The sequence below is a fragment of the Labrus mixtus genome, chromosome 2, assembly GCF_963584025.1.
Source record: "Labrus mixtus chromosome 2, fLabMix1.1, whole genome shotgun sequence".
Lineage (NCBI taxonomy): Eukaryota > Metazoa > Chordata > Actinopteri > Labriformes > Labridae > Labrus > Labrus mixtus.
The window spans coordinates 21,037,289-21,061,238 of NC_083613.1; the positions used below are offsets into that span (position 1 = coordinate 21,037,289).

General features: G+C 37.8%; 2 protein-coding genes and 1 non-coding gene across 4 annotated transcripts in view; 2 read left to right on the forward strand and 1 right to left on the reverse strand.

Moving 5' to 3' along the window:
* The window catches only part of LOC132988452 (protein kinase C beta type), a 40,644-nt gene extending 26,969 nt beyond the window's left edge, over positions 1–13,675 (forward strand). Inside the window, exons 6-17 of one of the 2 annotated variants that reach the window (XM_061055874.1) lie at positions 306–462; positions 1,886–2,020; positions 2,195–2,291; positions 2,414–2,557; positions 2,658–2,831; positions 3,595–3,686; positions 4,196–4,258; positions 4,363–4,501; positions 4,579–4,659; positions 4,747–4,854; positions 5,746–5,886; positions 11,529–13,675. In XM_061055874.1, coding sequence (XP_060911857.1) covers positions 306–462; positions 1,886–2,020; positions 2,195–2,291; positions 2,414–2,557; positions 2,658–2,831; positions 3,595–3,686; positions 4,196–4,258; positions 4,363–4,501; positions 4,579–4,659; positions 4,747–4,854; positions 5,746–5,886; positions 11,529–11,681 — 1,484 coding nt within the window. In that variant the 3' untranslated portion in view covers positions 11,682–13,675. Of the gene's footprint in view, positions 1–305; positions 463–1,885; positions 2,021–2,194; positions 2,292–2,413; positions 2,558–2,657; positions 2,832–3,594; positions 3,687–4,195; positions 4,259–4,362; positions 4,502–4,578; positions 4,660–4,746; positions 4,855–5,745; positions 5,887–6,329; positions 9,564–11,528 lie in introns of those variants that run through there. The other variant, XM_061055865.1, reaches the window with a different exon arrangement.
* Positions 13,676–15,288: 1,613 nt separating this feature from the next.
* On the forward strand, positions 15,289–21,105 carry cacng3a (calcium channel, voltage-dependent, gamma subunit 3a). The gene is made up of 4 exons (XM_061055758.1): positions 15,289–15,976; positions 18,764–18,847; positions 18,942–19,082; positions 19,543–21,105. The coding sequence occupies exons 1-4, from the start codon at positions 15,766–15,768 to the stop codon at positions 20,109–20,111; spliced, it is 1,005 nt and encodes a 334-aa protein (XP_060911741.1). The 5' UTR covers positions 15,289–15,765; the 3' UTR covers positions 20,112–21,105.
* Positions 21,106–23,012: 1,907 nt separating this feature from the next.
* On the reverse strand, positions 23,013–23,094 carry trnal-aag (transfer RNA leucine (anticodon AAG)). The gene has a single exon. It is a non-coding gene; the product is annotated as a tRNA-Leu (tRNA).
* Positions 23,095–23,950: the final 856 nt, after the last annotated feature.

Below are 23,950 nucleotides of genomic sequence, written 5' to 3' on the forward strand. Positions count from 1 at the left end.
TTCTCTTTCTCTCTGTCTCTCTCTCTCTCTCTTTCTCTCTGTCTCTCTGTGTCTCTCTCTCTCTCTCTCTTTCTCTCTCAGACAGCTGTGGATTGATTATAGAACACAAACTAAACTGCTGTTAAGTGTTGTTAGATGTTAGAGTTATTTAGGGCAGCACACAACTGGACTCTCACAACACATGAAGGTCCTGTTGTCCGCTTTCAAAGGGCTAAATCTAATTTACAAAAAGTAATGTCTAAATGTTTATATAATCCTGGTATGTTTTCTACTCCTCCACTTGTTTAAAATCCTATCCTCAACAGTTAAAGAGGCGAAGAACCTGGTGCCCATGGACCCAAATGGCCTGTCAGACCCTTACGTAAAGCTCAAGCTGATCCCAGACCCAAAGAGTGAGAGCAAGCAGAAGACCAAGACCATCAAGTGTTGCCTCAACCCCACCTGGAATGAGTCCTTCACCTTGTGAGACATCTCCCATTTTGTAAAAAAAAAAAATGTTGCTTCAAACACCCTCCCACACAAAGGCTTCTTTTTTTGGCATAACTTGGTTGGTGTTAAGTGTCCCTGTTGGCAGAAGTATCACTCTCAAAGACATGAAGCTAAACACAGTTTATGAGTGACCCACTCCCTATTCTGTGTAATGTTTGTGCTTGAAGCTATTCTGAGTTGCTGTCTCTGCTTGCAAAGGCATATTTGAGTTATTTGCCAGTTTGAAAAAGCAAATTCCAAAAAAAAAAGTTTAATTTTATTTTTATTGTCTTAACTTGTAGTTTTCAGAAAAAGTTTGATTGAAAAACACTTTTTTCTTACTTTTAGCTAACTTTGACCGTTGGTACTCTTTTTGCTAGTAGCCCACTATTCTAGAGCTTCTTTGTTGCTCTTAAACATGAGTTGTTTTGGCAAGCCATGTTCTATCAATACTGTATACATGACTGTCTTTGAGGAGAATGAACACTTGTGTGGGGCTTTAATATATTACGGTAGCAGATCTATTTGCATCAGCTGCTATACGCATTTATGGCTGTATCTGAGGCATTTCTGACACTGTTATTTAAGAAAACTCTAGTAGTGCTTTTCTCACCTATGCAAAACTCCTGTGTGAACGAAAATAGCAAAACTTTCCACCCCTACTTAACCCATAATTTTGCCCACCAGCACCCTGGTAAATTTTCTGCGTAAAGTCGGTGTGAACCGCTAAGCAATAAGCTCTTTCTCTGCCATGAGAATGCTGCAGAGAAATTCAGGAAAAATATGTTGGTACTATGAATATGTCAAACTTTACTTAGCATTGATTTAAAGGCAGTAAATTGTCATCATAGCGCCAGAATCTAATGCTCTATCAGTCTTTCCTTTGACATCACGTTATGATACTATACGATACTAAACGATACACTTTATTATCCCTTTGGGGACATTTGTCTAGGACTCGAAAAGAGTGCTGCAAACATTTAGCTGCCTTCCCAGTAGAATAAATCTATAGAGACAAACAGTCCATATGTTAACAGAAAAGCACATACCAAATGCAAAACAAAAACACAACAACATACTTTGCACATCACCCATATTGCAGAAGATCTGCATAAAACACAACATAAAGTATATAAAATATAAAAACACCACATCCTTCCTACTGAGACGACCCACCCCATGCACATAATTAAATTACATTTTCTGTGCGTTCTTCTCTGCTCTTTTGTTGATTCTGTAGAAAAAAGTGCATAATGTAAAAGCTACTTGGTTTAAGTAGCTATATAAGAAGTATAAGGAGTTTTCTGAAATCAAGTTTTGATCTGAGTTTCGAGTTTTTTTTATCTACCTTTAAAATATCCTTTTTTATGGTCTTTTTTTTATGTAACCATCTTTCTACTTTTCTCTTATTACTTAGCAACCTAAAAGAAAGTGACAAGGACCGCCGTCTCTCTGTGGAGATCTGGGACTGGGATCTGACCAGCAGAAATGACTTCATGGGCTCCTTGTCTTTTGGGATTTCGGAGCTACAAAAACAAGGGGTGGATGGATGGTGAGATGTCAACATGAGGAAATTGGAAATAATTGGGTGAAATTACCGCGGTGTAGTCTTACATAAGAAATGCCTAGGGAAAAGAGGTGTGACTATTAAAGGGCTTTATTGTTGTAGTGCTGTAATAATTCTGTATTTTATCTCACATTTCTCTGTTTTTATTCATGGGTTTAGGTTTAAGCTGCTGTCCCAGGAGGAAGGAGAATACTTTAATGTTCCAGTCCAGCCAGAGGGAGAGGAGGGTAACGAGGAGCTGCGGCAAAAGTTTGAGGTAAGACTCAAAGCAAAAGTCACAGACAAAAGGTTTATTTATGTTGTTCTAGATCAGACTACTTCCATAACCCCCCTCATTATCTTATCTTGTTGATCTTTTGGAACTTCTCCTCTCTGAAGAGGGCGAGGGTGGGCCCAGGGAAACCCACTGACTCGTCTTCCTCCTCTGCGGTCTGCAAGTATGACAGCAATGGCAATCAGGACCGGGTGAAGCTCTCAGACTTCAACTTCATCATGGTTTTGGGGAAAGGCAGCTTTGGCAAGGTGATGCACATAATCACATTCTTTTTTTAAGGTGGTGGTTAGGAATCAGCTACTAAGTCCCCCTGAAGCTAATGTTTGTGTCTTTGTTATCTCACTACAGGTGATGCTGGCTGAGAGGAAGGGCACCGATGAGTTGTACGCTGTTAAAATCCTGAAGAAGGATGTAGTGATCCAGGACGACGATGTGGAGTGCACTATGGTGGAGAAGAGAGTCCTCGCTCTGTCTGGGAAACCTCCTTTCCTCACTCAGCTGCACTCTTGTTTCCAAACCATGGTAGGGATTAGAGCCATGGCAAATAAACAACCTGTTACCCTGACTGGTCTGTTCTTGTATACGTTAACAAGGACACTCATTTTACAGTGATTCTAACTATTTTTATACACAGCTCATGTAAATATTCTTCTCTGTGGACAGTAGATATTTTGCCTTTCCAAAGCAATCCCTCTTTTCAATTTTTAAAGTATAATTATAATTACACTTTAAAAAAAACAGAAAACAAAAGAGAAGATGGGGAACCTTTCCATTAAAAGAAGAAATAAACTTGTATGAGCACAGGTGGTTATATCTTAAATAATCTTTCCTTATTATTAAATGTAGCATTTCAGATGATCATTTGTGGGATACGCATTATTTGGGGTTATGGAGCTTTCTTTGGACATAAACAAACGATGCATTTTGTAATAACAAAATTGGCGACACACAGCTGTTGCTTGTCAGTTCTGTTTGATATAATCAAACCACCTAGCCATCAGTTTGCGAGGCTGGGGTAGATAAGCATGTAAACAACAAAGCCAAAATTTCAAAGGTGGGAAGAGAAACACTGCAACTTGAGAACATAATGAAAGACTTGAATATTATTTGATTGACTTGATTTATGCAAAAATCCTAAAGCTGAACTCTTCAGGAAAATGGGTTGTATAAATGATAGATGGAGGCTGTTTAATTCAGGATTAGGACAACATCCAGGTCATTTTGTACATACCCACTGGTCATTTTTTCTCCTCTCTTTCATTACCATTTCGTCTATGTCCTACAGGACCGATTGTATTTTGTCATGGAGTACATAAACGGAGGAGACCTCATGTACCAGATCCAACAAGTCGGCAAGTTCAAAGAGCCTCATGCTGTGTGAGTACAACCACATACTTCAACTTTGAACTTTAAAAAACATTAAATGCAGTATTCTCTCACCAGCTAAACACTGCATTGTATTATCAGCTTCACAGCGAATCTGGGATTCTTAGATGTCTGTACCCTTGAACTATTTTGAGCTTTTGTGACAAACAAAAAACATTTTAAAAAGTTCAGTTTGAGGTGATTGTTGAGTTTTGATACAGCTGCTAACGTGAAACTTAACCAAAGTCATATTTTTCATACAAAATCAGAGCACTGGTTAAGCTCCAAACAGGCTTTTTGAACAAGATGACAAAAGTCATGGTATCAATGCTGGTGACTAAAAAATGGTGCTGAAAGTAAAAATACTTAATATAATACATTTTAAATTAACAAACCTAAAGTTTTCATCCTCATAAAAGTGCCAGAAAGTATGCTCTTTTATTCATATTATCTGTCAATGACACAAACTGTACTACCTTTCCACATCATAATTAATATATAAACTGCTGTTTGTATTTCAGGTTCTATGCTGCAGAGATTGCCATCGGACTCTTCTTCCTTCACTCCAAAGGCATTGTGTACCGGTGAGTCCATTTGGGAATCACTTTAATCTGTTTATAGTTATTTAAACTTCAGGTGTGGTGTTAGTAATACTGTGTGTGTGTGTGTGTGTGTGTGTGTTTTCCAGAGATCTGAAGCTGGACAACGTGATGCTGGACTCTGAAGGTCACATAAAGATTGCAGATTTTGGAATGTGCAAAGAGAACATGTTCGATGGGATTACAACAAAGACTTTTTGTGGAACACCAGACTATATAGCTCCAGAGGTGTGTGGAGTTTTGGATCTGCTTAATTACACTTTTTAACTTCTAAAAATCAAGCAATGTAACATTTTGTCTTCTAGATCATAGCTTATCAACCGTATGGGAAATCTGTGGACTGGTGGGCATTTGGAGTGCTGCTCTATGAAATGCTTGCAGGCCAGGTCGGTATGCACCAGTGGAGGGAACTGCTGGGAACAGATGATTTTTACCACAACAGGAAATGATGAAGTGTTTTTGTTCCCTTTTAGCCACCTTTTGATGGAGAGGATGAGGATGAGCTGTTCCAGTCCATCATGGAGCATCATGTCTCTTACCCTAAGTCCATGTCCAAAGAAGCCGTTGCTATCTGCAAAGGGGTGAGAATGTATACTCAAATCCACATTCACACAGAGACTCAGTCCTAACATGCTCCTTAAACCCTCTCCCTATCAAATTCAAACACTGGTCACTGTGGAACAGTGTAAGCTCTCAGCTGGAGTTAAGAACTTTGCAGGTCATTCCTGGACACAAAAAGGGAAATAAAAGTACAAATTAATTTAGAAAGGAGATACGCAAGCCATCTACCACGATGGGTGGAGATAGGTGTTGGGAGTGGACAAAATTGCCCTGAATTGTATTTAAGATACTGTTACTTATCAGATTAAGTTCAGATAAACCGTGATGCTTTTAATTGTCTTCCTTATTTGAGCTTGTACATTATGTTAGCTCTGTTTAGCTGCAGTAGCACAAGTTTAACATTGCAATCCTCAAACATTGTTGGATACATGATGGACAAAAATGAACTTGGAACTTTCATTATTAACAATGCTTTCAACTTTTCACACTGACTTAAGTGACATCACTTGAGGTAATTAATTCAAATTAAGCTGCTCTCTCTGTTGCCATAAAGCACTACATAAGCGGGGTGAAGTTGTGGTCAAATGGCTGTAACTTATGTAACTGTTGTAGGTTTATGGCATTTATTAAAATTGCATTGCAAATAAAATATAATGTGAAAAATGTGATGGATATTAAAAAAGTAATAAAATTGTATACATCTTTAAAGTTTATTTTATATCCCGAACAGAATGCAATTGATTATTTATCCCCTCCTCGCTAATGCTTTATGACTCAAGCAAAGTGACTGACTTTAGCAAATGACTAATGTGTGTGGATCAGTTTGAAAAAGGGATGGATGAAGTAGACACAGACACACACATGCATGTCCAAACTCCTCTCACTTTGTGCGTCTTTTATGTGTTTTTTAGCTGATGACCAAGCACCCAGGTAAGCGTCTAGGCTGTGGTCCAGAGGGGGAGAGAGACATCAAGGAGCACGCCTTCTTCCGCTATATAGATTGGGAAAAACTGGAGAATAAAGAGGTCCAGCCCCCTTTCAAACCGAAAGCTGTGAGTACATTCAAAATACTCTTAGTTCATAGTTTGAACTTTACCTGCACTGCACTGATTACTTTAAGAATTTTGTCAAAGAATGGAAGGAAAAAGCATTATCAGACTTTCAAGGTAAGTTATAAAAAGGATTAGAGAGGGCATTCTTCCTAACCCGACCATCGCCTGCCATTGGTCACTACTCTGACAAATACAGAGCTGAGGTTTGTGAGTGTAGTCACCAATGATGAAGCTGAGATGTCATTGATTCATGTACGGACCAATGGAATTCCACAGTTTCGGCTGTGAGTGATTTGATTGGTTGATGCCATGTTTTAGTTGTATTTCTCTTCTTTCTCTTTGTTGTTTGTTGTTGTCCTTTTTTTCTTCACAATCTCATCAAACTCACTCCATCCTGCATCCATCTCTCTCCATCTCTCTCTCTCCTCTCCTCTTCACGGCAGTGTGGGCGTGATGCGGAGAACTTTGATCGCTTTTTCACACGCCACCCCCCAGAGCTGACCCCCCCAGATCAAGAGCTTATAGCCAACCTGGACCAGGAAGAATTCCAAGGCTTCTCATTTGTTAACCCTGAGTACCCTAACACAATTCAATGACCATGCTACATATCATTGCGCTGCACTAGGAACCCCCCCACACTTGGGATACAAAATACAAAATGAAAACAACACAAAAATCCCCTTGTTGTCATATCCAGGCTGCATTCAGCTGGGGGAAATGTTAAAGGAATGTAACACAATTTGTGCAAAACAGTTTCTTCTTTTCTGAGGAATGGATGTGGACATTGTTGCAGACTCATATCTGTGCATGAAATACAGAGCTGTAGCCAGGGGGTGATTAGCTTTGCTTAAAATGTAGACTGAAAGCAGGGGAAACAACTAGCCTTGTTCTCTCCTAAGTTAAAATAAAAGTACAGCTCCCCCTAATTGTTATCTGGCTTTCTTGTTTTTAAAAAAAAGAATAACGTTAATATTGAGACATATTTGTTCATGTTGAGTTCAGTAGTTGTTCAGAGTTACTACTATCAAACATTTTGTCATATCAGTGAGGAGACAAGCAGAGATGCTGCACACAAGTGCTGGTTAGAAAAGAAAAACCTATAAATTGTAGAGTTGCATCATAAAAATGTCTAAAAGCAGATGATTCTCAAGCAGCCACTAAGACCTGTAAGGCAAGGGTCACATGACGGATTAAGGCAGCTTTAAGCTACATTTCGTTAGCACCATTGTCTTTTCTACTGGTGCTCTTAGAAGCTAATAGGTAAAAAGTGAACTTCTTTACAGCATAGGGGAAAATTGCAAAAAGGTTGTTGTTTTTTTGTGTGTTTTAGCAGTAGCTTAATGATACCTTATCACTGTGATTCTATTGTCTAGAAGGAAAATATAATCCATAGCTTTACTTTTTTACTCTGCCATTATAAGCAAATGTAAGCATGCCAATCTCGCTCAACTAAGATAATGAACACTGTCAACCATGGTTTATACCTACTTAACAAAGGCAAGTTAACGTTGTCATTTAGAGAATTATAGCCATAGACTTTATAAAAGAAGTGGACCTACCAACGATGACATCTTGTTTGAGGATCTACATGTCATGCCTGCAGTTTGGCCATTGCAAACGTATTGTTTTTTGGGGGCCAGAAGTTACCATAGTAGGATTAGATGGTTGAATTAAAGCAAAAAATGAAAGTTTATTACAAAAAAATGTACAAGTTGCTGTAAAAGCTTAACAATACTTAACTTTATTTTCTATTTTTCTCTGAATTTAACCATAATGCTTAAAAAATGAACATGTGGCTATAAAAAGGAACCCTTAAAAACTTAAGTAAGATGAAAGGTCCTTAGAAAAAAGGCACATTTAAGGCACTTTTGCATTGGCTTCACTTTTCAGATCCAGAGAATAGATCCACTTTATTTATACAGTCTATGATTTAGCTTGCTAACATTAGCATTAAGCTCAGAGCACCAATGTGCCTAAGTACATCCATACAGAGTCACAAATATTGTCTGTGGACTTAAATCCTTTTTTTCTTTTTGAAAAATAAATGTAAAGGTGTGCTGCCTCATAAAAGGACTTGCATACAATTTTGTACCCAGTAGAAGTTAGCGGTAAGCTTGTTAGCACAAAAGCTCACTAGCAGTAGTCTTGTTCACCGATGTGATCCTTGCCTTTTTTGTGTGAGGGTCTTCCCCAATAGAAACATGTTTTGTCACTTCAGCTCTGTATTTGATGGGACCACAAAAGAGTGGTATCAATCCTATCATCTCATCCTCAGAAATTAAATTAAATCACTGAATCACCCAAAAAGCAACAATCAATTTCTTCTTCTTGGAACAAGGTGCATATGGAAGTGCAGACGGGTGCTCTAGTGCTGATAATCTCTTCGTAATTTGTCAAGTTGCTGGTATAAATCTGGTCTTTTTTTTACCAGTGATGAGACAGATTTTTAGTTTTCTTTGGTTTAGCAAGTCATTGTACACTGCTGCTCTCATATCAACTCTACTGGCTGTATTTCTATCTCAAGTGCAGAAATGTTGTTCCTCCACACTAGCAGGTTCATGTCCGAGTCTGACTTCTTGGCTGACCTGATCCTGTTCTGTCTCTGTGTCACCCTCCCTGTAAATGCATATTGACTATGACAACCTATCAGTAATATTGATAAGTGTAGTATGATCACATATTGGTAATATTCACACAGTGGAAGTGAAACTGAAATCTTGCTTTGCTATGATTGTTTGATTACTAATGAGTTTATTAATGTTGATTTCCCTTCTCTAAGGACCAAATAGTTCTACACTTTATGTTCAGTCAGTGCTGTGGTGAGCTTATCTTAGAACTTTTGCTGATTTAATCTTCTACTAGTCAGAGGACAGAATTCTGAATACCTGCATCTACAAGAGTTTAAGTCTGCATCAAGTCAATGTTTTTGGACTGACAGCTTATTTTTCTCTTATCATTTCTTTAAACATTCACCACATAACACTGTGCTGTGATTATCAGAGGGCATATCTTTTAGATGATTTACAACCGTTTTTGCAGGATGTGACAAAGCTCAGTCAAGTCTTGTGAGGCTGGTAGTCTGTTAGCTTACAAAAACAGGATGTTCAAAAGTGCCAAAATATGATTAAGAATCATGAGGATGTTGACAATTACTGTCCTCAAAAACTGTGATGAAGCGCAGCCATCTTGTGCCATTTTGCAGTACATGTATAACTATTAGAATATGCATATAGCTTTTCTGTCCAACAACACAATACCATTGGAAAGTTATTTTTATGTATAAAATGAATGTCTGACAAGATATGTTTTATTGTGAGGCAGATTGTATTTTTTTTCTTTGTTACTGTGTCAGATGCAGGATAGTTATGTGTCAAATCTTGTTCTTTGAGCTTGTATCAAAAAAGGGATGTGGCATTTCAGATTTGTTTCTGTTATCTAAAGATGCTCGTTGATCAAGACAATAATTCTTACAGGTGTAAAACGAGAGCACTTATTGTGATGATGTTATATCAGTAGTGACATATTGAGTGATAGAAAAGGGATAAATAAATATAAATAGATATAACAGAGAGATATTTGGATTAATTGTTCTGGATGAGAGAGATGCTTCTGTGAATTGTGTAATTGTCCTGTATGACTGGAAACTGATAATATACTCACTGGTGCCTGCCAGACTACATCTGTGTCTGCCTTGTTAATGTTGCCACAACCAAAATGGTAACACTTAAATTTGACACTACGTGTACTTGGGTTCTTGCTAAGCTAAAACAAGATGACTGACTAAGCTTAAAAACATAAAGAAAGACAATATTATTATTATTTTAAATTTTTCTTTAACCTTTATTTAACCGGGAAAGAAACTTGTTGATGGCCAAGGCAGGCAGCAGCACAGTTAACAGAGTTTCACACAAACAACGAGCAGCCAAACATACAAATACAAAAATGACATAATTGGACATTAAAAGAAACAAATAACAAATTTGAACAGAAAATGCTTGTCAAGATCATCCACAAACACATCAGGGAAAACATCTACAGCCAGATGCGTCTGCCTCCATCATAACAAACTATTCATGGAACATTAAACTGGTTTTGATTTCTAGGGTGAAGAAATAATATTTTGACAAAAATGAATTCTCAATTTAAGATGAATACACATTTCAGACGTAAACGTGGAGGGTCACACCTGCCTTGTAAACAAAAATGAGCTGAATGAGTACCTGAAATCTTGGACCATTAGGTGGGGATTTTTTCAGCATCTCCTCATTTCAGCTGGAGTCCCTGTGATGAGACATGTGGAGGAGGTAGGAAACTAAATGCTTTGTGTGTGTGTGTGTGTGTGTGTGTGTGTGTGTGTGTGTGTGTGTGCATGAGACTCACTACTTCACCTCACTGTGTGAATCTTGGGTTAGTGGATTGTGGTTTGGTATGCAGCTGGTCTGTCTTATTGATCCTTGTCTGTTCTGCTCTGGAACATTTCCTCTCTGGCTTCGGACGTTTGTCTTGGGTCTTGCTCACATCTTTTGTTGTCTGCGTTGAAATGTTTTGATGGGTCCTTTTCATCTTTGGCTTGTAATGCAGGCTGTGTCTGTTTTTTGTTGACTTGCTCCCCTAGTCATGTATGGAGTCATTAGTATTTTTTCTGAGTCTAGACTCCATGCGTCGCCACCATTTTCAGATGAGCAGAGGTGTTGACTAGAGTGTACTTAGACTTGGAAAAAACAACAACTGGACAACTTGATTTATTACATATCAACACGAGTCTGTTGCTAAAACTAAGACTTAAAAGATAGGTTCAAATGTTTTCAAGTTTGTTTTCAGAACTAAAGGCCAGGCTCTAGAGCAAACATTAAAACAAATGGCGCTTCCTGTCATCATTAGTTCCACACTGGAGTAACTATCCACATTGACTAGAAACCTTAATACTACGACATTATCCCCTTTAAAAACTGCTATGAGGCTATACCACCTAGTACAGGACATTTTGTAGGTGGTGATTTCAGCATTGAGCATTTCTAATTAGTTCAGGGCTGGAAATGTGCAATTCATCAATTGTACCTGTAAAGTTTGGTATCAAACCTACAAAGCTAACAAACGTTGGCTCTTTCATAATTAGGTTTTGGTGTAGGGATCAAAATTACTTAGTCATGGATGGGGAGAAGATCACGGTCGGGGGCGGGGCTAAACATGTAGCTGGGTTTCACATGGGACTCAAACTCCAGTCGTCTGAGAGTAAGTCCAATGCTGTGTTTTACTATGGTACACAGTAGAAATTATCAAAATAAAGACACAACCACAAGTAAATGTGGCACATCTAGGCACAACCCCATTTAATAATGACTTGTTTAGGACTATAAACACAATCTCAGTACACAAAGTTGATCTGGGACTTGTTTGTCTTGACTGATGTCTAGATTTAGTATAATTGTGACTCGCAAATCATTGTTTTTCCCAACTCTGCAAATTGTGTCTTCTTGTGTGCTGAAATAGATAAGCTCTTCTTCTCTAGCTTTCATCACTATGGTTTAAGGGGACAGTTGATCATAATGTCTGTCATCTTTGTACTTCCCTAATCCGTACAAATTACTTAATGACTTTATTTTTCTCACACATTTTCCATCCTTCTTTTCTTTCTGCCACAGAAATCTCGCCGTGACGTTGGTAACTTCGACAAGGAGTTCACAAAGATGGTGGTGGAGCTGACGCCCACAGACAAGCTCTTCATTATGAATCTGGACCAGAATGAGTTTCAGGGCTTCTCCTACACCAACCCAGAATTCATCATCCAAGTCTGAAAAGTTCATGTTGCTCATTTGACACAGCTGGAGAAGACTTTTGTTCCCAGTTCAAAGATGCATATCATCAAACCACCTACACTCAATACCCTTAAGCTAAAGCAACAGCATCTTATTCCAATTCAAACCAAACCAGCATCTTTATGGAAGAACATGAACCCCCACATTTGACACATCAGAAAACACAAAAGCAGTAGAATAAGGTAAAACTGCCGACGGATATAACCTCTAGTACTTGGTTTCTGGTAAATTTGTCCTTTTGTCAACAACCAGTTTTCAAAACACTTCAAGCATGTGTAGTATTCACAGGACCTCATGGTGAGCAGGTCAATACTAAGCCTGATGACTATGAGTCACAGTGAATGTGCTCTTATTGATCTTCGTTAGTGTGTTTGTTTACTTGATTTTTCTTCTCTTTAAAGAGAAAAAGTTGCATCATAAACATTCCATGATCAATAAGTCATGTACGCACACACACACATACACACACATACACAAACACTTGTACTTATATACTGTTAGTGAAATGACACTTATTGACAGTACATTCATCTCACCCTAAACCTAACCTGAACCTAAAACAAAGTCAGAACTGTCAAACAGTGAGGACTAGCCAAAAATATCCTCACTTTACAAAATGTCCTCACTCTGAAGGTCTAAAAATGTTTTTAGTCCCAACAAAGATGTATGTACAAGTGCACATACACAAACACACGCATATTTTGTGAACTTTTGAGGACATTACATTGACATAGATTCCTCTCCTGGAGACCAACCCGTACCATTACCTTAACCTTGCCTTTACCTTAACCACTGACAAAACTCTCATTTTTCCTGATAATGGGGGCACGGGTCTTGTCTCCAGTTTGACAAACCTTCCTAAATGGTCTGTCAACTACAACATGTCTCCAAAAGTAGGCAAAGTCAGAACACACGGAGACACGTGGTTATGGTTTTAAAAAAAGGAACATGTTGAATGATAAAAGTCCTGAATAATAAGCTTATGTCTAAGTTAGTCCTTAAACTTAAGCATGTCTTGTCTTCCAAACTGATGCAAAAAAAAAACCAAGAGAAACCCCCTAAATTCTTGTAAGACAGTGATACTAGAAATTGTCTCTGTCTTTTAGTCTCTTGCTCTTTCTCTTTTTTATGGCACTGTGTAAGCAGTGGGTAAGTGCTGTGTAGGCCTATACAGTCTTTGTGGTGCAGCTCCTCTATGCATGCCATTTTTTTTGGTACAGTAGCTCCTTAAAATTTGCTTTTGACATCACAGAGAAAGAAAACCCCCTCAGTGTTTTGTATTTATTGATGCAAGTGAGTTTTGAAATCAGGTTTCCACCATGAATACCATGTACGCTGTTTCTAATAGTGTCAAAATATGTGTGGCGAAAGAGTTTGCTTTATGAAGCACGGAACAAAGACTGTTTTGCTGTCCTTGATAAGAAAATATGAGTGAAAAGAACATATAAAGTAGATGTAATATTTCTGTATGTTTTCGTGTATGTGTAAATAGGAATGGGATCTGGAGCTAGAGATGGTTTCATGTTATTGTACACTGCTCTACCATTCCACACTGCCCCATCTCCCTTTCTCTCTGCACTTTATCCCTGCCACTACTCCGAGCTTTCACTGTCTCCCCTTCTACTCCTCCTCTTTCCTTTCCTTCAATCTTAATTTAAACTCAATTCTTTCTTTTTCCTACCCAAGTCCTTTCTTGTCCCAAACTAACACTCACTACATTTTAAGGAGAGGAACTGGGGAAACAAGAAAAGTATAAGACAAGAGGGAGAGGGGGAAGAGGGGAGAATGAAGTGTTTTCTATGCAAAAGGAAGTAGCAGAAGAAGAAGAAGAGGAGGAGAAGAGGGCAACTTTTTTAATCCAACTGAAGATATTGTGTAACAGGACAGTATACATGTTTTGCATGCGCTGTCTTTACCTGCGCGTGAGAGATACTCACAATATGATACCTACATTAAAGTGATTATAATGATGTTATTTTGGTAACTGGTTGGTGTGTTTACTGGTTTGAACAAATCACCATATCAGCACTCGTTTGAAGTTCCTGGCATAATGTCACAGATGTCTCTCCAACAAGTGTGAAAGGTTCAGTTTTTCTTTGTAAAAAAATGGTACTGCAGATGTTTTGTTTGACTTGAGTTGAAAATATCTTAAAATTACGTGTATCTACATAAGCAATATAATAACATATTGACAGCTACAAGAACCATTTCAGAGTGTGGTTACTCTTTAAACATCTTACACAGTGACTTTAGAGCAGTGACTACAACTTTACATGCATGCTCTATGTAACAACTTAACCAGTTGGAAAACTGCAAATAAACTGTTTTCAAAAAAGGTTCTAAAATAAAAGGAGTGTTTTGTATTAAAAGCAGTTAGTTCAATATATCAAGAATACTTTCAGGCATGTCGCTGGGTTGGACTGCAAGTGTCTAGGTTGCCATCCAAATATTTGTCCTGTATAATTTAGCTTGGTTTCATCCCAGAAGTCTCATGTCAATTTATATTCAAAACCTTAAATATTTATATTCAGATTTTTTTTTTTTTTGTTCAAATCAAGGGGCAACCCTTCTCCCATATCATATTGGATGGAATCTTGAGGATTTAAATATAAAGTACATATGATAAATAAATAGCTTTCATACATAACTTATAAGGAGTTAAAATGGAATTCATATTTTTAGGCTGTAAATTATTGAGATTGTTAAAGTATTATGTAATAAACTTTATTCAGTGTACCTTAAAATGTTATGCAGTCCAATGTGGTTGTTTTTTGCTATGTCCTAGGCTCTTAAAAAAGCATCGATGCATTCAATGCACATATTCTTCACATATGGAAGAAAAGGTTGAACCTTGTACTCCACACTATTAGCCCATCCTTTCAGTTGTAACCAGGAAAAATAAATATTTCAAAATTAAAATGTAATTTTATTCTACTTTCTGTGTCTATAACTAAATGTTTTAATAGCAACAGCAACAATAGCATGTGTCCTTGTATATGATTGCTCTATGATTTACTGAGGGTTAGGTTTGTGTTAATAAACTTACTCTAAACTTTATCCTACATATCTCAGATAAAAAAGAGCCCTGTGATGATTGAAATATTGAAACAGAAGATTTTGCCTCCTAACAAAATTGTCCTTCTTTATGGTTGTTTGCGGTTATGAGCAACCTTAGGGCCTATTGGCTGTAGAAACTGTTCAGGGCTACAGCAAGCCCCCAAAACCCTTTCTCATGAATCATTGAACGATGCCCATCACAGACAATTTCGCTTAAAACACCATCAGAAATAGTTGTTTATTCTTTATTTCTATAACTTCAAGAAAAAAAGGAAATGTGACAATGTTCTCAATGCTGAACAAGTAAGCTATTTATGTAGCTTTTTTGGAATAATGTTATAAAAAGCACAAAGCAAAATTGTTTGGCGAGAATTGTGTTACTTTAGAATTTCCTATTTTTAATCTGAAACTACTCCAATTGTTGTCACTGTGCTGCTGTCCATGGTGCTGAATCGGTGGATAACGTTGTAAACTGAATCCGGCTGTACACTTTGAGGTAGTAGTAGCATGCTGATTAACAGGAACCCACACGCACACAGACACACACAGTGGGAGGCGGGGTTATGATGTTAATGCAACACAGAGTTGAGCTTCAATGAACTAGAAGGTGTCCAGATGAGCGCTGATGTATAAGATATATTTTTTAAACGAGCTTTTTTTTTTTTTGCCTTTCTTTTAAAAACAATTTGTTTCCGCCTGAATTTACTTCTTTCTCTTTTACTTCTTGTTTTGTGGTATGACAACAAAGCAAAATCCCGTGATTCTCTTCTGCGCCCTTGACACGAAAGTATCACAACTCGGTGTAAAGTTCAGGGACGAATGAGTCGTCACTAAACCTGCACAGATATCCAAGAGGACAGCGAAGGTTAAAGAAAATGTGCATCAAATCCGAGTTTCCTTCTGCCGACTGGATCCACACAAAGAAAAGACACCGAGGGAAAGTTATGCAAAGTTGTTAAATCCCGCTGGTGTTTGTCCCCTCCGCGGCGAGAAGGAGGTAGCCGACATGAGGGTGTGTAACCGGGGTGTCATGATGCTGCTGACCACGGCGGGAGCTTTCTGCGCCTTCAGCCTCATGACCATCGCCGTTGGCACGGACTACTGGCTGTACTCTCGAGGAGTGTGTCGCTCCAAGAGCCAAAACGACAACGACACCGTCCGCAAAAATGAGGAGGTCCTGACCCACTCCGGTCTGTGGAGGACCTGCTGCACCGAGGGTATGAAAGACACTCCTGTCACTACTGAATTAACAAGGTTTCTACTACTGAGAAGAGATCTCACGAACAAAGCTGAACCTTTGAGTAGCTATAGCAACCAATAGTCATATCTGCGTGCATGCCTTTTTTGTTCTTATTGGAGAGTAGCCATAGCCTATAGACCTATTTTCTGCAGCCTACTTTTTCCAATGAGGATGTTGCTGAATTATTAAGGCCTACAGTATAAAATATAAAAATAATCCAAGTAACTTCCTAGTGGTAGAGAAAGTATTCAGACTAGAGTAAATATAGCAACACTATAGCATAAAATAACTCTTAGCGAGTAGGCTATGTCCTGTAGGTTAGTGATTATTTAGTAGGCTAGCCTTTATAGTAGGCTACATAATCTCAAAACTAAATTTAGCCAACTCAAAGCACAAAAGTAATCCATTTAGAGTGCTTTAGTGTTAAAAAGTTCTTAAGATTATTATTGTCTGAATCAAATTAGTCTAACCTTTTTAGGCCAATATACTGTTGAGATGTTCCGTCAATACCACTGCTTCACAGAACTCCTCATATGTTTAGAGGCCTAAAATATGAATCCCCAAAATAGTAGGCCAACCCGAGCCAAACAGTGGAGTCAGAAAAGATAGGACAGACTTTTCCTAATTGTCATGGATTGGACATTTGTAATGGCCTAGCGTGTCTAAATAGATGAAATAGAAATACTCAAGTACAGTACAAGAGCCTCAAACATTTAATATATCCAAGGCTGATAACAGTAAAGCCTGTAGTCGAAATTCAATGTCTTCCTTTGGGGGAAAAACACTTACAAGACAAAAAAATGAAACAAAACAGACAAAGGTTATTCAGTCAACAAACCATTAGCAGGTATCTGGCACCTTTTTCTAAGTTTCAACAAGGAAAGAAAACAGACATTTTTCAAAAATAAAGACAAAATATGCTGTATTGTACTTTGTAACCGGTTTTTAAGGCCACTTCAAAATTACCATGTGAAAAACTTGATTTCAGATTTGTGGGCACATCTCTTCACTGAGACAAGTTCTCATTTCTTTTAAAATATCTTTACCTACTGAAATGCTTTGTTGGCACAAAAAAAAAGCTTCAAACACTCGTGCCTGTATTTTACCTATGGGTTATTTCTGATTGATGGCAAAATTCATGAAGATGCATTTTATGGTGGGCAGGAGGGGGTTAAGTATTGGATATGTTGTCTATGGAAATGACATTTAAAATATTTAACGTTTTTCTAATAGAATCAGCTTTTCTTATTTTCTCAATGAAATGAAAAAATTCAACTCTATTGTTCCTCTCATCCCTCCCTCTGCTTCTGCTCCCACAACGTCTTAGTTTAGCTAAATGGTTTAATGGATAGGTAAAAAAATAATGCAAAGGACATCAATGCTTTCTCTGGTTCCTCTTTGTTGTTGTTGTTGTTGTTGTGTTTGTGTGTGTGTGTGTGTGTGTGTGTGTGTGTGTGTGTGTGTGTGTGTGTGTGTGTGTCAACATTTCTGATATACATTATTCGTTGAAGATTTTATTATTTCACTTTAAATCTGTTTAATGTTATTTTATCTGTATTAAATCACAAGAAAGACATAAACAGTAATGGGACATACAAAAGATCCACAGGCTTCTCAGACAGACATCCTTAATATCCTAATGGTAGCATCTTCCCGCTTTCATTTCAAGCTAAAACAGAAGTGCCCACCACATTAGCAGTCTGATAAAGACCTAATGGTACTTTGAAAGCAAACAAATCGTGAGGAGAAAAGGTGCAAAACAAATGTTACCTAATCTCTATTTGTACCCTGACAATAATTAGAATAAAAGCCTTCTTAGTTGTGTGCTTTTCCCTCTGACCTGCTCATGGTGGCCCGAGTTGCAGCTGCTGAGCGAGTATTATTTTGGTAACCATGGCGACTAGTCACACCATCAATAACTGGTCAATCAGTGCAGTGCAGAGGGACACGTTTATCAATAAATCCCTGTGTGCAAATGTGGAAAGGCACAGCTGGGCCAAAGGTTAGTGGCAACAGGAAACATGTGTGCAGCTGGTTCATTAATTTCTACAGGATCAAAGTGTGAGTTCAATGTACTTATTGTTTTAATTACATAACATTCAATTGTTACTTATTTAATTCCAGTTGTATTTTTTCTTTAATAATTTCGAAATGTTAATGTTTATAAGTCATTCTACTTTATTTTTTGCAGAAAAAGGACCTAATAGGAATACCCAATAAGAAAATCCTTTGAGCCAATATTTAGTTGAAAGACTTAAAAAAAATCTGAATGGTAGAGTAAGCAGTGTTTCACTTACTTACCAGTGAAACACTGGTAAGTAATTGGTCGATCTGCTCAAAACTTACAAATTCCAAATTCCAATATATGTGATCATTATTTTGTTTTGAGCCAAAAAGTGTGTGAACGGCTGATTTAAACCACTGCTGCCAGGCTCTCACATTCATGTCTAAATGTACACAGGAGGTGGAGACACAGTTATTGCTTTTATTCATAGTACTTTTTGATCAGGCTGAATTGTACAAAGTCAGACAAATATCAACACAATACAGCTAATCAGATTGATAGCATCATATATTGCATGTGAACATGGAGAAAACCAAGTTTACAGGGTCAAACATAATGTGTCCGCTATAAATGTCTCAGTATGTGTCTCATGTTATATAATCAAACAGAACTGAGAAACCCAAAGGCAAAGTTATTATCAAATTAATTGATAGTAATACTATATATTTATTTGGGTTTTTTTTCTTTATTTTTCTGCAGGTACATTTCGGGGTGTTTGCAAAGACATCGACCATTTTGCTGAAGATGGAGACTATGAGCAGGACGCTGCAGAGTATTTACTACGTGAGTAATAAATGTCTGTATGTATAAAATCCTAAATAGAAGGTACATGTAGCCTATACGCAAATGTTATAATTTACCCATTTTATCGCCTCAGGAGCAGTACGAGCCTCCAGCCTGTTCCCCATCCTCAGCGTGGGGTTATTATTCCTCGGAGGTGTTTGTGTAGCTGCCAGTGAGTTCTACAAGTCACGCTACAATGTCATCCTCTGTGCAGGGATACTCTTTGTTTCTGCAGGTTAGAAGCACACCCAAACAAAACGAATAATCAATGTTTTTGCCTGCTGCCTTTATGTCTGTCTACTTTTGTCTCATCATATGTCTTTCTCCCTCCCTGTTTGTCTTTATGTCTGTCAGCCTGTCAGTCTAACTATTTTTCTTTTCTACCTGTAACCCTTTCTGTATGTCTCTCATTCTGCCTGTCTCCTTTCTGTCTGTCTTCTTTCATTCTACCTCTCTGTCTGTCTGTCTTTCCCTCCATTTGTCTTCCTGTCTTTTATTCTGCCTTTGTGTCTGTCTGTCTGTCTGCCTGACATCCTGCTTGTCTGTTTCCTGTCAGTCTGTCTATTTAACTGTCCGTCTACCTGTCTTTTTCTCATGTCTGTCCATCTGTCTGTCTGTCAGACAGTTTAAAAGATAAGAAGACATACACACAGCAACAAAACTAACAACAGATAAAACCGACTTATTTCTTCCAGGTCTCAGCAACATTATTGGTATTATCGTCTACATATCAGCCAACTCCGGTGACCCCAGCCAGAGCGACAACAAGAAGAGCTACGCATACGGCTGGTCTTTTTATTTCGGAGCTCTGTCCTTCGTGCTGGCTGAGATGGTGGGCGTCCTGGCCGTGCATGTTTTTATAGAAAAACACCGTCAGCTCCGCACTAAAGGCCGGCCCTCCCTCATGAAGCCGCCCGTCTCCCGCACCTCGTCTTACTTCCGCAATCGGTACTACAGCAACCGCAGCCGCAGGTACAGCTCCAGGAGCAACCACAGTGTAGGAGACTCCAACTTACAGTCCTTTCAGACATCCTTGCTAAGGGACAGAGAGCCATCCCTCTCAGATGATTCTAAGATCACAATGGCAGGTTTGCCATCACCTGTGACAGTGGGGTCAGAGTTCATGCTCTACACTTTGGCCTCACCGCTCAAAGACAGTGAAATTGACATGGATGAAGATGATTTAACTACTGCAGCTGCTCACAACAACACAGAGATGCTGCCGGGAAACTGTGCGGCCAACAGAAGGACGACGCCTGTTTAAGAGGAGAGGAAGTGAGAGGAACTTCTATTAGAAGAAAACATTGAACGAGAAGAAGTTCTCTTCCTTCTTAGAATGAGAATAATGAAAACATTGGAGTCTGAAATGGGGGTGAAGAAACTTATGAGTTTAATATTTTTGCAATATGTTAAGTGTTTGAAATATTAAGAATTGAAAATCCTCCATTGCATTCCAAAACTGAAGTGACATCTCCAGGTTACAACCAACAGTCTTGAAACAAAAGACATGAATTTACTTTTCTATTAAACAACAAGAAAAGATCAAAATCATGTTGAGAAGCTATACACAAAGTATGTTCAAAGGATGCTGTTTTCTAATTATCTTAATGTTCCAGCTCTGAACACAATTAATCTGTATCATCAGAAAAATCAGATAAACAGCAACACAATGTTGAAGTCTGATAGTTTTGTGCTCTTATATGTAATTGTGCTTGGCTATTACATTTGCTATATCTTGAGTATATCTTTATTCTCTGTGTGTGTAAGAGTGAATTTGGTTACAGGAATATGAGTGTAATACAGACATGCAGAGAGAGGCAGATTGGAGTCCACGGAAATAAGAAACTAGCTCCTAACATTTACAACAAGGAATGACATTATAAAATCTGCCCTATTCTTCTGCTGTGGACTTGGTCTCAAGATTGAAAACACTACACTGAATACTAGAACTATTTCTCTCTCTCTCTCTCTCTCTCTCTCTCCCTCTCTCTCTCAGTTTTTTTGGAATGTGTCTGGGTTTGTATTGTAAAAAATTGTATGTGTAACAAGGTGTTGCCCTTATAGGTATGTCAGTGAGTCTTTGTTTACATTAAATAAAGATTATAAATTCAAACAAAATTGAAACTTTTGATTGAGACAAGTTTGGTTCTAGGTGAAGTGTAATTTCTTCTGGACTGTACCTATCACGTGTCTGTCTGGTAAAGAAATAGAAGGAGGATATTCAAATATGTGGGAACAGCAGCAAATGCCAGGTACAAAGATATATATATATATATATATATAAAAAAGAACACACTATAAGTAGGCTGATAGATCCCTCCTGTACTGGAAACATAAAGGACTGTATGTGTCTGAACATGCATAAGTAAGATGTGTTAGGGATGATTTTGCGGTATAAACAAAAGAACAGCATTCGGTCCAAGAAACCTGATGTGTTGCCATGGCAATATAGCATCGTTCAGATGAACATCCATGGCTGTGTGATGACTACGCTCACAGCGCCATCTTTTTCTGATCATACAAAAAGAATCACCTGACACCATTGATTGTGCAAACACAATCAGGGTCTACATTTTGATGTGTAAATATTTTCTATATTCAGAAGAAGAGGTCACATACATTGAGTGTGTTCTTTCTAGTGTATGGGTGATGTCTTTGTAAATTTGGTATAATGTAAGAGTCACTCCTAACGCAACCTTGACATCCCCAAAGAAACAGAACGCAACAAAACAACAATGAAAAAAGAACTTGAGCACATACGTACAGTAGACCATACAGCAAGCTACATTATTTGTCTATTTGCATGAAAAAATCAATGAAAACAACGTTAAGTTAGCAGTCTGGAATAAGCTAAAGTGAAAGCAAGCTATACACTAGCAGCATCCACACTCTACACTGATGTAACAGCTTTGAATACATCATACATCTTATCATTTATGTTGCCAGGAGCTGTCCTCATTGTGTTATTGTCTAATTATTTTTGACCTATTTATCATGCTTTTAATACAGCCACTTGTATGTGTGTGTTTTTGTTTGTCTTTTGTGCTGAGCTGTGTGCGCACTGATGCTCCTTTACACAACTGAAGTTCTACAGTAACGGATAAATCAAGTTATTTGAAGTGTATGTTTTGTCACGTCTGTTAATGTTATAGTGTTATGTGCTATGATGTAAGTTGTTATATTAAATGTTGTCCTGTTGTTATATTTTTTTACATGTCAGATTTCATAACACAGTCACTGTAGGCCTATATGAACATGATGACTGATTCTACTTCAGAGTTTGGCTTTGTTTCATGTAAATTGTTAATGGACTTTTTTATTTTAATTTCGAACATGTTTTTAAAATAAAATAAAATATACATTACAAACAAAGCAAACAGCAATCGAAGCATACTTTCTGTAGTGGCTCGATTATTTTTCCTTAACCAGTCCATGTTCGAAAAGGGTGTAGGATGAAGTTAAATAACTTATCCAGTCCTACCCCCTTTTATCTTTTTAGCTTAATCAATTAATCCAAGACTAAGCTTTCAAAAATAAAGTAGAATAATACAGATAACAAAGTAACAAAAGAAACAGATATAACGTATTACACACATTAATTGGTAGATGGTACAGACCTTACGACTGATATAGATTCAATTTTCCCCATTGACTGCTCAATTTTATATTTGTTAAATATGTTATTTTTGAAAATGTGTTTAAACTGTCCTAATGTTTTACATGTTTTCATTTCATCACCGCAGCTGTTCCATAAATTAACACCCTTCGTTGTAATACAGTGTAGTTTCATGTTGGTCCTTACTGCTGTTTTTTTTAAACATAAATATTCCTCTGAGATTGAGTTTACTGTCCCTCTGCTGAGTTTAAATAGAGCTTTTCTAGTCTTCTGACTACTCCGTGCGCTTTTACACCTCATATCACACCTAGGCTACCCATTGACACCCATCCACGTGCCTGTCCAATATGGACACAGAATGCTGATTCATGCGGTTGACCTTCAGAAGAGCCTAGGAAATACTGTTTTATGTATTATCACATTGCTTGCTTGGTGAGTCAATGAAGACTTGCCTACATGAGAAGTTTCCACAGCAGGGTAGCATTTTATGCGCTTATATAATTTTCGTACGCAAGTAGCCTACTATGAGGAGTACTCGACACAAAATCATGGCAGCGGTGGGATTCGAACCCACGCCTCCGAAGAGACTGGAGCCTTAATCCAGCGCCTTAGACCGCTCGGCCACGCTACCCTTATAACGCTACTTCAAATACAGAAAATGGAAAATATAAGTCTGACTACGAGTGTGCATTTAAATATTAGTCTGAGAGTAGAGGGCTTTTATGCAATGTGCTTTGGCCAAATGATAACAATAAAGCTACAACGAGGCTCCTTGACAATATCACGACACAATTAAAGACATTTGACACCATTGCCCCATTTTGCCACCAAAACAAAGTTGTGTTGCAACAAAACCTTTTTTTCTATGGGCCTAAAGTAAATTTGTAAACAAATTCAAATTCAAAAAACTTTATTTGTCAATAAATTCAAAGGCAATTCAAAGGCACACAGAGCAGTAAATTAACAACAGTGCAAGTACGAAACATTTTAACCTAAATATAAAGTGTCAATCTAAATACAACTTAATGCTTAAACTTCACTTAAACATAGAACATTTTTAAGAGTAGATATAAGTCTAACATATAACATCAAAAAGATATTAGCCTGATGTTATGCCAACACTTAATTTAATAGCAGAGCGGACAAGAACTATGAATTACAGAAAAACACATTTTAATGTCGAGTAATATAGTACACACTTTAGTAGAGTTATTATAAAGTCGGTTAAATCTTAACTTCTTGCCTTCGCGTTACTTCCGTTTCCGGTCAGCGCCATTTTGATGAAACAGCGAGGAGAGAAGCACCTCGGACAACAGAACCGGATTGGATTAAAAAAAAAATCAACTTTAACACTGGAGTTGTTAATTTATTTTTTACACCATGGAAGATATTCGTATATCGAAGAGGAGTGTTGGGATCGCAGCGGTTGGATTTTGTAGATATTTTGAAAGCCTACGTGGGCAGTACTGTTAGCTTTTTGTTTGGCA

Coding starts and splice junctions, on each gene's coding strand:
- cacng3a (XM_061055758.1), top strand. CDS start 15,766: ATGAGGGTGTGTAACCGGGGTGTCATGATGCTGCTGACCACGGCGGGA. Junction 15,977..18,763: donor GAGGACCTGCTGCACCGAGG/GTATGAAAGACA, acceptor ATTTTTCTGCAG/GTACATTTCGGGGTGTTTGC. Junction 18,848..18,941: donor CGCTGCAGAGTATTTACTAC/GTGAGTAATAAA, acceptor TTATCGCCTCAG/GAGCAGTACGAGCCTCCAGC.